Source organism: Schistocerca americana, chromosome 9, assembly GCF_021461395.2.
Source record: "Schistocerca americana isolate TAMUIC-IGC-003095 chromosome 9, iqSchAmer2.1, whole genome shotgun sequence".
Taxonomy (NCBI): domain Eukaryota; kingdom Metazoa; phylum Arthropoda; class Insecta; order Orthoptera; family Acrididae; genus Schistocerca; species Schistocerca americana.
Genome location: NC_060127.1, coordinates 53,845,757 through 53,861,051, shown reverse-complemented (window position 1 = coordinate 53,861,051; position 15,295 = coordinate 53,845,757). Strand labels below are relative to the sequence as shown.

Here is a 15,295-nt window from a genome sequence, read left to right as displayed (position 1 = left end):
ATAAAGAAGTTTATTCATATATTTTGTTATTCCATGAACAGTGATAATTTATTACAGTGGTGTAGAGCCTTACGTATTATTAATATTGTGACAGACTGGTCGTAAGTGCACTCATTACAAGTCAAGTTTTGGGCCTGATTAAGAGTAGCTGGTTCTTAGAGTCTCAAAGATTAAGTGAAGAATAAAATCACACATAAATAACGCTGCAGCGAAACCCATTATCTTTATTCTATATTAAGCTAGCTATTCTTGAATCAAGTGGTACTGTGGCCGTGTAGTTGTGTGTTGCCAACAACAAATAGGTAAACACAAACATAAACATTTCTCATGCTCTGATATCAATGAGGGAAGGAAGAGACGAGAATGATGACATACACCCTATTTACGCATATAAACGGTATACGAGGCACCTTACAATACAACAACAACAACAACATCACAGTACAGGTTGATAAGGACAAAAAGTGCATTTACATATAGACACGTAACTGATTCTGTCACATCTGCTTCAATTGACAGAACGATCATAATCTGTAAATTTTGTGGTGCTCTGAAATGGCAAGAAGAGATGGTTGGGACATGTTGCTCAAGTGGAAAAGTGCATATTGAGATTTTTCAGAAACTCCTTGATTTCGTAAAATCTCTGCTAATGGTGACAATTCACATCCAAAACACTTTTTGTATAACATCTGTGCATACATAACATGTTTCAAATTATGTTGTTTAGCACAAAACAAATAACAGAAGGACCATTCACGCCTACCTTTTGGGGCCAGGTTTACCACCTTATTGGTACTTTGCTTCCTGAAAATGAGCCCAAATTTCTTCAGATACATTTTGTTTGTAATCATGAAGAACAGACACAAATTACAAACCAAAACTTTCCACAACTTAACAATGATCTGATTGCTCTGCTAGAAAACATGCTGCATCAAGTGAATCCACATATTCACACTTTCAAAGCTGCTACAGAATCTATTCCACAAGGGAAAAATAATAATAATTATTGTCATTAGTGCATATAATCGACCTGCTGCTGGACATCTGGTCCGACACAAATGGAGTTGCAGCTGTTTTGAATGATCAGGAATGCGAACAGTATGATATAGTACTGCACACTTGAGACGATCACTTTCAACGCATTTATGACACACATAGGTCTTATAATGCCCAACAGTACCCTTTCACTTATTGCCATGGAGAAGATTTTGGAGTGTATCAGGTCAACCCTAACACAAGATTGCAAAAATCATCCCAACAATTTTCTTCTCACCAGCTGCAAATAAGAGGATTCATTTTGCCTATTTGCAAAGATTTCGATGACAGTTTAGCCAGCTTAATGTCGATATGCACGCCAAAATCGAGACTCAGCACTTAGTGTACATATGCACCAACCAGAGACTGTTACACACCTAAGATTATGTGCACTTGTGAGACACTATGCCAAAGGATGACAGCATGGAAAACTTACACTAATTAGTGATCCTTCCATCCAGTTTAACCAGTGGCTCATGTTATATGCACGAGCACGCACAGGATGATTTCTGTTATGTATGGAAGTACAGAAGGCCTGATCTGTTTATTACATTCACAACAAATCCAAAGTGAAATGAATATATTCAGGAACTTTTTGTTGGACAAGTATTGTATGAGCAGCACAAATAATAGCTATGGTATTCAACCTGGAATTGAAGTAGCTGATCAACAAGATTGCAAAAGAAAGCATTTTCGGGCCAGGTTAGTGATTCGTGTACAGTGCTGAGTGGCAAAAGCATGGCCTGTCTCATACACAAATACACCTATGGCTGGAAGACAACATATGTCCCAAATATGTCGATAAGCTGATAAGTGCTGAATTCCTGGACTACAACACAGATCCAACACTGTTTGACGTTGTAAAGACGAAACAGTTCATGGTCCTTGCAGAGCACCAGAAAGAAGATCTCCTTACAAGCAGAACGGCCAGCGTTCTAAAAGACATCCAAGAACACTGGTAAAGCAAATAATAACAGGAGAAAATGGATACCCATTGTATAGTTGATGTTCACCTGAGCATGGTGGGTTTACAGCTAAAATAAAATCATGTGGCAAATAAATTATTTTGGGCAATACACGGGTTGTGCCCTATTTACAAATATTATCTAAAATATTTCAAGCTGATGGAGAAATGTGCAATAGTGTTGAATCTAATAAATATATCTGCAAGTATGTGAACAAGGCCAGTGACCAAGCCACATCTGCACATGACATGATGAAGTCTCAAGGTTTCAATCAGCAGCATGGTGCATTTCGAGCTTCTCTATTCACAAAAGACACCAGCCTCTGATGCATCTCAATGTATGCTTTGAAGGTGGACAGTGAATACATGTTAACCCTAAAAATATTAAAGAACAGCTAGAAAACAACATCGCTGGCATACTTTCGGCTTTGTGAAACTGATGATTTTGCAAAAATAATGTTGTATGATGAAGTTCCACCATACTATACTTACAACAAATAGCGCGGTGTCTTCAATTGTGGAGGGCATGGCAGAGCTGTGGATGGCGAGCCCGGGAATGTTTGAAAAACATGTTATTGGAAGTTTATACATGGTTCATTTAAAAACTGCTCACATTTTTATTTGCACTTGATTTTACGTATGGTGAGGAGACTTACTAACGATGTCGAATATCTCACTTACTGAGATGCTTGCCAAGAGCAAAACCTAGCTGATGATACCAGGCACTGGGATGACACACTGACTGAAGCAAGCATTAGTGACAGTCCACATAACTTGTGTCATATGTTTGCCTTTTTGCTATATTTTGTGCCCTTCTTGATGCTGTAGTGTTGTGGCTAAAATATCAGAATAAATTGACAGAGGACTTTTGTAGGAATATTGGACAAAATATTGAAGATTAACTGAATGACAGATCAAGTAACAGCGTTCTTAATCAATGCTTCATGCCTACCCAAAATTTGGTTACAACTATAGGAGGAAATCCTCTCTGTCAGTATGATTTGCATGCACCATTACCAGAAGGCAAACACATCGATAGAGTGCACTGTGAAAATAAGTTATAATCCAGCAGAACTTACAGAAACCTTGCAAAATGGCGTCCAAAATATAACGGAAGAACAGCATATGTTTTCGAATGTGTTTATCAGAGTGTCAACAATGATACGGGAGAAATTCTATTTTTGGATGCACCTGGTGGGGCAGGTGAGTGAGTTTTGATAACCTGAATCTTGCTTTTTCCTAAATACTCACCATCTTGCTTTAAATGTGTACAACCCTCAGTGAGCTTATGTCATGCCATGATGAAAAAAAAAGCAAAAGGTCAGACACTGCGTGATGCGGGCGTCGATCTTAGTGCTATTGTGAAGCAAACAACCTTTTCGTCATGTCCTCAATCATATTATATCAGATGTTGTATACAAAGAGGCTTTATAAGTCAAAAATAAATTTCACTCGTACAAAGTCTCCAGCACAGTTATTAATAAATACCCGGGCAATGACAGATTTCTCAGCTAGTAAATAAAATTAGACATAGGAGACACAGTTAAAATGTACAAATCATGGACAGTCATGAAAAAATAGCAAAATGTAAACATAGAGATCAAACAAAGGAACATTTGGGATTGAATAACAACAATATGAAATGGATAGATTGCTAACCAACACAATGAGAAGACACTGAGTAGCAGACAAGAAGACTGGATATTTTATGCAACTGGACAGAGTCCTCCTCCAGATGTAGAAAAATCACCACATTCACCCCCCCTCCCCCCACCACACACACATGCACACACACCACACACACAAACACACACACACATATTCATACATACACTACTCACACACACATGGCCAAGAGTTTGACATTAGTGTTCAGAGATGACATGGACATGTTTGTGCAAGCGCATGCGCGCATGTGTGTGCGTGTGTGTGTTTTTGGACGCACCTGGTGGGATACGTTAGTGAGTTCTTTTACCCTGAATATTGCTTATTCCTAACAATTTGTGTGTGTTTTTCTACTTCTGGAGGAGGACTTTGTATGATAACTTATACTATCTAACTACAATCTATCCATTTCACAAACATAGAGAGCTTTCATTTACCTGTTGCAGATTAACAACTTGTTGCCCCGCAACCTGTCGAACCAGAGGGGAGGTGACGGTGGTGGCAATGCCGGTGCCCGTTACAACCTGTCCTCCTGAAAGCGACACATTGCCGCCCGCCATTGTCGTCATGAGACTCGCTGCTGTGATTGGCTGTCAGAAAATAGAGCCTACATTAGCAACAGTAGTAGTAGTGACAATACAGAGGAACACTACAACACAAACAATACTGACCCATTCAGACAACTCAGCTTTCCAAAAGAATTACTGGCCCAAAGATGGGCCACTTAATCAGTCGCATGAGAAGGGGCAAGGAATCAACTGCATCTTTACTGTAGGAACCATCCATACACTTTTCTAAAATGATTCTCGAATGGCACAGAATGCTTAAACTGACAATGTAGTACAGTAAATAGAAATGAGTTCATTCTAATAGACGTCCACTGTTTTACCGCTTTGTTGTAAAGACAGTGTGAACAGATATTCTGGATAAAATAAGGAAAATGTACATTAGGCTCATTGTAAGAATTAAAAACAATTTTGTGTTTCAGAACATCATGAGCTTCTGTTACAAGTGCACAGTTAAGTCCTGAATAAATTAAATGACCATCACATTGACCCATCTAACTAAGTATTTTCTAATATGATATTGGCTAGTCACGGATGGAATACAAATAATTGAAGTTATAAAGGTAACTACCTATGATATAGTACCTGAGGCACTGAGCAGTCATCATGTACATAAACGAGATTGAAATTGTTCCTAAGCTTTCAGGCATTGTCCTCACTTTGAGCTAATTAACTAACTAACTGACTAACCAATTGACTGACAGACCAACTAAAACACACACACACACACACACACACACACACACACACACACTGTTTGAGCAGAGGCAGTGCAATCTGTCACGACAATGATACAGGCAAACAAGTGTATGTGTGCATTTTTGACAATCAGTTAGCTCTCAGAATCAATTTGTCTGAAAGCTTAGCAATGATTTTAATTTAGTTTATGTATATACAGCATTACTGGTTACCTTTATTTCCTTCATTATATGTATAAATTATGTAATAAGTCAAAAATAAAAGTAAATTTTTTTGCATAAGGCATTAACGATAAGTAGAAACTGATTCACATGTTGGTTTTTCTATGAATCAGTTAAACATGGTATCTAATAGTCAACTGTCCTTTGAAGATGTCTTCCTATTTTCTTAAAAATCATTTTGTTTATTGAGAGACAGAGAGCTTTTTCCCGTATAATTTCTTTTTTTTTTTTTTTTTTTCACTTCCTAAAATTTTCAATGTAACACCATTTCTTTGTCACCTAGTATCACCGGGCGACACTTTTATAGTTATTAGGAAGGCATCTTCTTAATTTAACTTATTTCGTGTGGGAAACAAAAGCCAATGTTTGTAACCAGCAAATATAACAATAGCAGATGAGAAGCCATTACTGAAAAAATTGAAAGAAAGGTATAAATATTATTCATTAGTAAATTAGAAGTATAATAGTAATTGGAAGCAGAGTTTGGAATTATACACATTTGAGTCAGGTACAGATTATAAATCAAAATGATGGGAAAATATGGAAAGGAGAAACAGATATTTTTCACATAAAGGAGGCACTGATCACAGACGGGCACAATGAAAAACAATGCTAGAATGCTAGCCTGTGACTCAATGTCTTCTCTATGTGATGAGTAGCAATATATCGTTTTCATATTGTTGTCATTCCATCCTGGACTTTCCACTATTTGACAATGATGGAAGAATATAGAGTAAAAATGTTTGCCTGTACTTCACTTAGCATAATTTATACGAGAGGATTGAACTGTCAGATTATCTGGAAAGATTTTTTGCATACTGCTGTGATTCAGCAGTGACGGTCACACAGCTTCTTGAAATAGTATGCACCTCTTAATAAAATGTCTGAAAGATGTGCTTTTGTAGGAAAAATAAGCTGTTCAAAGCTGACAAATGGAAGGCTGTTTAGGACTACAGCTATTATTTCACCAAACACTTACAAGAATACTTGCCACAAAGATGTGATTACAGCTATCACAATTTTCCTGTCATGTACTAAATTATCAAGATCTTCTAAATGACATTCTTCATGTAAGAAACTGATTGGCAGTTTCTTTTACCTATTTTGCAGGAATATGTCAAATTTGAAACATTTATCTTTTGGATAGGTGAGTAACCAAACTGAAATTGTTTTTTGTAACTCACAATATCTTCTGCTAAGAGTGAAACAAACTACTTTTGCAAGAGATTATAAAATAATGTGGGAATGTCAAAATAGTTCCCTTGTCTTGACACACAAACATCTTGAATAGCTGAATTCTGGTAATTAAGCAATTGCCACAAATTAGTAAACACTTTGGGTTCCCCTTTCCAACCAATAAAGCAATATTGCCATAAACCACATCATTTTGCATGTCACGGCCACAATGTAATGAGAAACATGACCAAGTCATTCAACAATGGGCTAATCACACAGTAACAGGAAAAAATTTTAATACAAGAATTGGCTTATTAATAATCTAATAGAAGAGCATTTTTTTGTTTTACATTGGGCTCACGTAAACCCATACCTAGAAAAAAAGGGAAAGTATGGAGAATTTACTCTTAATTTTGCATGCTTGACTTTCCACGTGTTTTACCAAAAAAATTAGGTTTGAAGGTCATCCATAAAGTATGTTGTGATACGGTATGAGAAAAAAAAATATATATGTACACAAAAATGGTAATAACAAAAATGCATGGTGTGCATGAAAGTATTTACATTCCACTACTCGTGTGCAAAACTGCCTCCACATGTGAGATCTGTTTTGTGATATAGGAATAGTTTATGTGCTCCCTTACCAAAGTAATTTGCCATTTTTGACAAAAAGCAACTGCTAAAAATATCTTTGATATTCCCCTGCAAGTGTCATCCAATAATAAATTATCTGAGAAGCAGAAAGAAATGAAAACCACAAGCAGACAGATTACAATTGTAGGCTGAGGGAATTAGTCACAGACAACAGTCATGGAGGACTTGTAGTGCACAGAATCTGGTGGTAAGCAATACATGTCAATTATTGAGGATTACTCTTTGCACATTAAAAACCAGACAGTGTCACACTTCACACATTAAAAATATAAATCACTGACTTAATCACTTGTAGCGCCCATTCCAATAACAATTTTCTACATGAAATGCACCACTGTTCGCACTCAAGGCAAAATGAAATGTAAGTTGTGCACATCATTACCCAAAACAACAATATTCAATATTGTATAGATTGTGGTTGACAGCTTCCACAAATGTTAGGAATTGCATCATGTAATATACAGACAACAGTAATTATTTTTCATTTTGATTATTGATTTCAGTCAAATCCAGATCATCCCTGGACCATACAACATCTACCCAACTGCGCAGTCTATAATTACAATAACTAATCTTTCTTGAAATGTTCTATTCAAATTCAACAAACATGTACTCCATTGCAATTCTTCACGTTTTCCAGGTGTAATGGGTATTCTGTGAAGTTTTCTGGCAGACAACTGATCAGTCATCTTCAGGTGAGTGTAAACATTCACACAAAAACGTACTCTGTCTTGCAATGTGAATGTTTATATGTTTGTTATAACATGTCATACTTAACAGAATTTTTCAACAATGATTAGCTATTGCAGTTGTGGAATGCACATTTGAATACATCTTTTATGGTCTGCAAATGGTCTGAATCTGACAAACTGATACTCAAAATAAAAAACAAGTACCACTGTGTGTTACCTGATGCAGTTCCTAACATCATATTCTGTGTGGAGCAAGCACAAAATGACAGCCACATGCAAATATTATGTGATTCACCTGTGAAACTTACTTTGTGGATGACTGATCACAGTCAGAGAATTCATTACAAAGTTCAGTTGGCCTTCAAAAAAATTCATTGATTACAATTCACATAGAACTGTCAGTGGGCTATTGTTTGCCGTTTTTAACAAGAAACATTCCATAAATAATTGTTTCTCTTGAAGATATACTATTTCACTTTAAAATACTCAGCACGAGAATGGCTATCAACAAAAGTTTTGGTTTGCATATTTTCGTTGCCTTCTAGTAGGATGAAAAACTATACAGTGCAAAAAACAGTAGTTACATTTCTGTAAAGACATACATTATTACTAGTGTGCCTCCAGCTGTTCAAGCAAGTTGTTCCCATTTTATCCACAGTATTTCAATGACCGGCTCAGTTGCTGCACATTGTGCTGTTATATGTACTCATTGCCTGGACTCCCAACAGCTGGGTTGGTCGTTGAAATACGAGATGTGTTCAAAAAGTATCAATCAAACATTCTCCTTTCCACATAAACCAGTGGAGACTTTCTTCGGTTGGAGATGTGGGGGAAAGGGCGAACGGGGTGGGAGAACATTTTTGTGCAGTCATGAATTTTTCCCCACAGCAGAAAGCGTAAGTCACGGGTTGTTCGCCTCTGATTGAGGACATACAGTAAGCACTCGTTGGATTCCAGTAACAGGAACAGCAATCATCAAGAACAAGAACATTTTGTGAAAATGAAACATGAAAAATAATGTGTAATTGGCAGTTTTGAATGAAATAACTCAAAATTGATGATTTTTATGAAATATTACAAAATATGTCTTTTCCCATACATGATTGATGTTATAAGTATGAGGACGGCAGTTTCACAATATTTGTAACTGATAGTTATTCAATGTTGAAACTGCATTTTGACTTCTTTTCCTCAAGGTGAGGTTCAAGTATAATTTTAAAATAGCAGTGGATATCCTATGGTGTGAAGCAAAAACACCAAATTTTGCAGAAATATAACACTGATATTGACTAAAAATCACTGAAAAAGGAAACAAATCGAAATTGGATACAGTAGAACCAAAATGGTGAAAAAAATTGTGCTGAAATTGGGAAAAAACTAATTTGGTAAAAAATAGCACAGAATTTGGAAAAAAAACACTGAATGTGTAAAAAAGAGCACCAAAGTTTTCTAAAGATAACACCAGAATTGGCTAAAGATGACACTGGAATTGGCTAAAAATAAACCCAAATTTGGCCGTAAAATAAAATGATTTTTCCCTGTCCCTAGCAAAACAGCATCAAATTTTGTGAAAAGCTTGGAAATACCCAAGTGAAAATCAACAGCCTTTTTGAGATGATGCAGTGGAAAACTCACACGAAATGAATGGTAAACAACTGTTTAAAAGATGGCCACACATTTGCGGTTAGCGAACCATGCTTAGGCATGCCTTGGGCAAGCCAATGTAACAGTGTCATTGGGGAAGTGCAGACTTTGGTCAGGCAAGATCATCATATAACAGAGTCCACCCCCGGTAGCTGAGTGGTCAGCGTGACAGAATGTCAATCCTAAGGGCCCGGGTTCGATTCCCGGCTGGGTGAGAGATTTTCTCCGCTCAAGGACTGGGTGTTGTGTTGTCCTAATCATCATCATTTCATCCCCATCGACGTGCAGGTCGCCGAAGTGGCGTCAAATCAAAAGACCTGCACCAGGCGAACGGTCTACCCAACAGGAGGCCCTAGCCACACGACATTTCATTTCATTTCATCATATGACAGTATTAGAACTTGTGAACATGACAGAGGTGAGCATTAGATGGTTACATCCAATTTTGACTGACAATTTCTGCAAAGGAGAATGTCAGCAAAATCTGTACCAAAGGGCTGACAATGGAGCAGGAGCAAAGCTGTCTGGAAATCATTAATGTTTTTGGTCAGACTTTCTAACTCCCTGACACGAATCCGTGCCATTTTTGGCTATCCCCTGAGCTGAAAATGCCCTGAAAGGAACACAATTTGAGCAAAGGGAAGATATCATGCCGAATGCGGTGGCCAAACTGATCACCATTCCAGAAGACACGTTCCAGAAGCGTTTCCAACAATGGCAGGAGCACTGGGAAAATTGTATGTATTATCAAGGAGTCTACTTTAAAGGGGACAACAGTTCTGAATCTCCAATTAACAAGTGTATTTTGACCAACCAAAGGTTTCATACTTTTTTAATATTGTGCATAAAATGGAAACACCTGGAAGCACGCTATTAATGCATCACACAAAGAAAGCCTGAGACATCAGGGACTATTACATCATGAGAACCTAGATTGGGAAATAATGTGTAAACGACAGGGTTAAGTAAAAAATACTATATTTGCAAACTTTAGTTCTATACAAGTGACACACTTTTGGATTAATTCTACAATTGGAGCTTCTACAGTGAAAGAATAATTTGATTTTTTATCACCCATGGGTATGACACCGACCCCACAGATTGTGATGTAAATATTAGGGAAGTCTAGCACAAGCTTTAAAACTAGTGACAATTCATTCTCTTGAAATATTTATTTTTCCTCATGACAGCATACAAGACTTATTCGGTTCACTGTCAGATCACACCAAGACTGAAAAGCTACTACACTAAACTAAATATTTTGAGAGAATAAAATTTTGAGAGCATAAAATACTTTGAGAGAATAAATCTTGAGTTGTCACTGTTTGTACTAAAATTACCTCAAGTAATAATAATTTATCAGTTATCTGTAACTACTGGCAATATTTTGGTACTTACAATCAACTTTATAAACACTACAAGTAAATTCTGACTTACGTTTGGCTTTCCTGTAGGAGCTGAAGGTCTTTATGAAATGCAACCTGAGCTTGGTGGTGTACAAACAATACACATACACCATTCAGTCATGCAACAATGTGTACATTACACATACATCACTAAATTTGCTACACAGCACATCAGACTCACTGATACAGACTACAAGAAAATAGATGACCTACAGTTAATTTCTTCATTTTGACATTTTCCTACCAAAATGTAGCTAGCATGCAGATAACTACATATATAAATGAATAAATAAAAGACTTCAAACATTGAAATATGCTGCATAATTCACAGTCCAGAGTGCTAAGCTCTGCCACTGACAGCTAATGAGTGCTTTCTGGGAGTGACTGCATTCTAAGATGAAGTGAAGAGCTCTCTGAGCAGTTCTTGGCTGTACAGGTGCCAATATTAAATTGAATGCTAACAAAATTATTAAGCATCGGTAGAAAGCTATAGCTAGCTCCAAGATTGGTTGTGAAAGGACACCCCCTCCCCCTTTTTTTTTTTAAATTAGAAATATACAACAGTACCCTGGCTCCAGATAATACCACCATGTTTAGGGTTACAGTCAAGGCAGAGAAGGCAGAATAAGCTTTCTTTCCAATTATTGAGATGGTGCTACACTATCTGCGCAACTCAGAAAACACAGGCTGTCAATCTGGATTGTGACTGCATATCGTATATACACGAATAATCTGCACCATCAAAAATACACATATTGTAATTTAAAAGAAAGGGTGGAGGGGGAGAATTAGATTTAATTTGTATTTTATTTAAAAAATTATTCTACTCCTCTAGTGGAAGAACCACTGTTGTTGTTGCCATCTTCTCAAAGAGCGTCATCTTTGGTCCAGTCCAATGAAGTTGTGATTCCACATCTTCTGAAGGATTTTTCCACCAGTGCACATTTCACCCACTCACAAATTTGGGACAAATCTGGTCACTTGATTTTTTCCCCTTGGCTTGAACTTGTAACGCGCCATGGCAAAATTGCCAAACATGCATGTCCCAGTCAACCACAAGATCATTTCCATCCACCCTTTCGGATTCGCGCTCATCAATATGCCTTTCACTGATATTTTTGGAACAGTTTTCCTTTTAAATACAAGGCGTGTTTTTTAAGTAAGTACCGTTTTGCCACAGCGTGGCTGCAGCGCTGCGATCGGCGTTCTGCGCATGCGCTCTGGGTGCCTACATCTATTGTCTACGCACTGACACCATTACAGTCTGATTCTTCCTTGTTCACGTTGTCTACTGAGTGTTTAAGATGCCTCCGATAATCATGAGTCCCGCCGACTGTGAAGTATGGGCTGTTATAAGATTTCTTAGTGCTAATGGCCTAAAAGCGATCGATATTCATCGTGAGATCTGTGCAGTTTACAGAGAAAACATTATGAGTGATGGAATGGTAAGGAAGTGGGTGAGAGCATTTGAACACGGCCGCACAAATGTGTACTATGAACAACGGAGTGGGCGTTCTTTGGTCGTTAATGAAAGTTTGGTGCAGGAAGTGGACAATAAGGTGAGAGAAAACAGACGCTTTATGATTTCCTCCCTACGAGATGACTTTCCTAATGTTTCTCGTAGTGTTTTGTATGGCATTGTGACCGAGCACTTGAATTACCGAAAATTGTGCACACGTTGGGTACCGAAAATGTTGACGGATGTGCACAAAATCGAACATTTAGGCAGTGCATTGACTTTCCTTGAGCGGTACCACAATCACGGTGATGATTTCTTAAGCTAAATTGTTACGGGTGATGAAACATGGGTGGCCTACGTCACACCAGAGTCAAAGCAACAGACCGTGGAAGTTGAGCAAGGGCATCATTTTGCTGCAAGACAATGCCCGTCTGCACGTGGTGAGTCAGACCAAAGATCTCATCGGCAGACTACTATGAGGAGGGTATTCAAAAGCTGGTACAACGTTATGACAAGTGCCACAATATTGACAGAAATTATGTAGAAAAGTAGATTAAGGTACAGGCTTTCATGTAAAACTAAAATTTTTGAGGTATCCTAGCACGTCTTCTTTTAATTTCAAAGTGGAACTTAACTTTAAAAAAACACGCATCATATCACATAAGGTGCAACTTATGCCCATCGCCAGTTACACATATCACTGTACACATCTGGTTCTCACTGCTGCCAGTTCATCTCATGACGTTGATCCCCTCGCCAGTTCACAGTGTTGTCGAGGGGCATCTCAAAATAGAGTGGCATTTGATCTGTGTCACCAATTTGCCAGAAGCCTAATGCATTTTGATTGAAAAATCTTGATAGTCAGCCCTGGCTAGCTTTGAAACCGGTGATGCCTAATTCTTTGACAAAAGCCAATGCTTTGAGTTGGCACATTTCACTAGTCACAGCATATCCATATTGTCGCTTCTCATTTACATAATTGCAGAGTCTTTTTTCCAAGTCTGGATACTTCACTGTTTGGTTGCGACATCCCCAGTCATTACTAGGCATTTCTTGAAGCTGCGTTTTGCTCTTTCGTCAGCTGCAAATACAGCCCTCGGCTCACAATACACTTTCTTCATGCTGCGTGGTTTCCAATGCTCTCTGCTTCTTCAATAATTTTCAGTTTTTCTTTAGCTGTGTTTGAGCAATAATTAGAACATGTAGCCATGATAAACAAGTTAACAAACAGTTAATATTTCACTTCTAACGTGCCACTGATGCGCCACAGACCGAGGCCGCAACAACACTATAGTATAACGGATCTATTGCAGGAGACGGAACTGTACCAACCTTATTAAAATTAATCCGCACATCCCAGTTTTTCGTCTTTAAATTTGGGAAAAATATGTGCAGATTATTTGTGTATATACAGTATTTACTGGCATGGTCAGAATGCCTTAAATGGCAGTAAAACTGTGAAGTGGGAGGCAACAGGATGCCATCCACATATTTCCTACGTACAGCAACTATGGAACACGCAAATAATAATTTTTACATTGTCAATCGTGGAACTCGGAAACTGAGTTTTGAGAAGAGTACAAATGAGGTTCCTCAGGCTGAAATCCAGGGGAAGCCTACTGTGTGAAGAAACAAATGAAACTACGAACATGAAATGCCAGAACACTACTAAAGATAATGCAATTAGAAGACCTGAAAATTATTATGAACTATAACGACACTGACATTTTATGACTGTGCGAAACCAGATGACAAGAGCAAGGGGATCTCAACAGTGATACAATAAGAGTAATGTGTGCTGGAGGAGGAAAACAAGGCAGAAATGTGGGAGCAACCGTGGTGGGAAGAAAACAGTAACATAATGAAATGAACACCTATCATGTAAATGACAGATTAATGGTAAGACTGCAACTGAACCACCAACTTACACAAATTTATTTACCAACTTCAGCACATGACAAAGAGGAGACTGATGAACAGTATGAAACATAGGAGAGTTAATAAAAATAACAAGAGACAAGCACAATCATAATGGGAGATTATCACATCATAGCGAGGAGTGATCTCGAGAGGAGGACACAAACCATCTACTTGAGTATTGTAAGGAATGTGACAGGATGATAGGAAACACAGCCTTTAAAGCGTGTGAAAGAATGAGGTACTGTGAAAGCTCCAAGCCATAATAACAGGTATCAACTCAATTTTATATTAGTGAAGAGAAGATATAGAAAGACAATAAAGTCCATATCCAGGACTAGACATAGGTAATGATCATGTGTCAGTCTTACCGAAATATAATTTAAAATTTAACAAAAACCAGAAGATTAACACAAAAAGATGGAATATTGAAAAACTCAAAGAACCAGTAATAAGAAACAAATATGCTAGAGGAACAACCAACCTTACTAATAGCAATAATCTCGCAAAAGATAAAGTCAGTCTTAACCTGCACAAGAAAACCTCTGGTTCACTTTACTGGTTCCGACAGTTTAAACTGTCATCTACAGAGGTGAAAAAGGTTGAAATCATTAATAAGCCAATGTCAAAAATAGGAATCAGACAGTCGTGTCCTACAAAGGATTGGCAAAAAATACATACATAAAGCAAATATGTTAAAAGCAAATGTACAAAGATTGAATAGTAGAAGTAAAGAGGTCTAGAAAAACAGACGTAAAAGAGTTAAGCTTAAGAACCACAACACACCTTTGCTACAGAGTCCATGAAACAGAGTGACATCTCTAAAAATATGTCATACACGCGATGAGTGGTGAATGATTAACTGTCAAATTTCATATTGTACATAGTCAGAAAAGTCAGCCACCAAATTGATGACGTCAAGGCCATTGAATACACTTCTATGCAAAGAGGGAGCACTGGTGTACATACAAACTGTAATGTTACATTCTGTGACAGCTGACACGCAAGTATGCGCTAAACTGTATAAAACCATATAAAATGTTTAGCAAAAGACAGTAAACAATTGACTAGTGTTAAGCAAACAGACACATAAAAATAACATCATTACTATGTAAAGGGATAAATGAAGGAAGGTGAACTGTTCAAATTTTATCATCATTTTAAGGTGGTGCCATAGGCCACTGGAACAGTGGCGAT

General features: G+C 37.6%; 1 protein-coding gene across 1 annotated transcript in view; it reads right to left on the bottom strand.

Moving 5' to 3' along the window:
- Positions 1–15,295, bottom strand: part of LOC124551334 (nuclear factor related to kappa-B-binding protein) — a 195,438-nt gene that overhangs the window by 66,244 nt on the left and 113,899 nt on the right. The window contains exon 16 of the mRNA XM_047126355.1: positions 4,102–4,254. Within this exon, the coding sequence (XP_046982311.1) occupies positions 4,102–4,254 (153 nt within the window). The remainder of the gene's footprint in view (positions 1–4,101; positions 4,255–15,295) is intronic.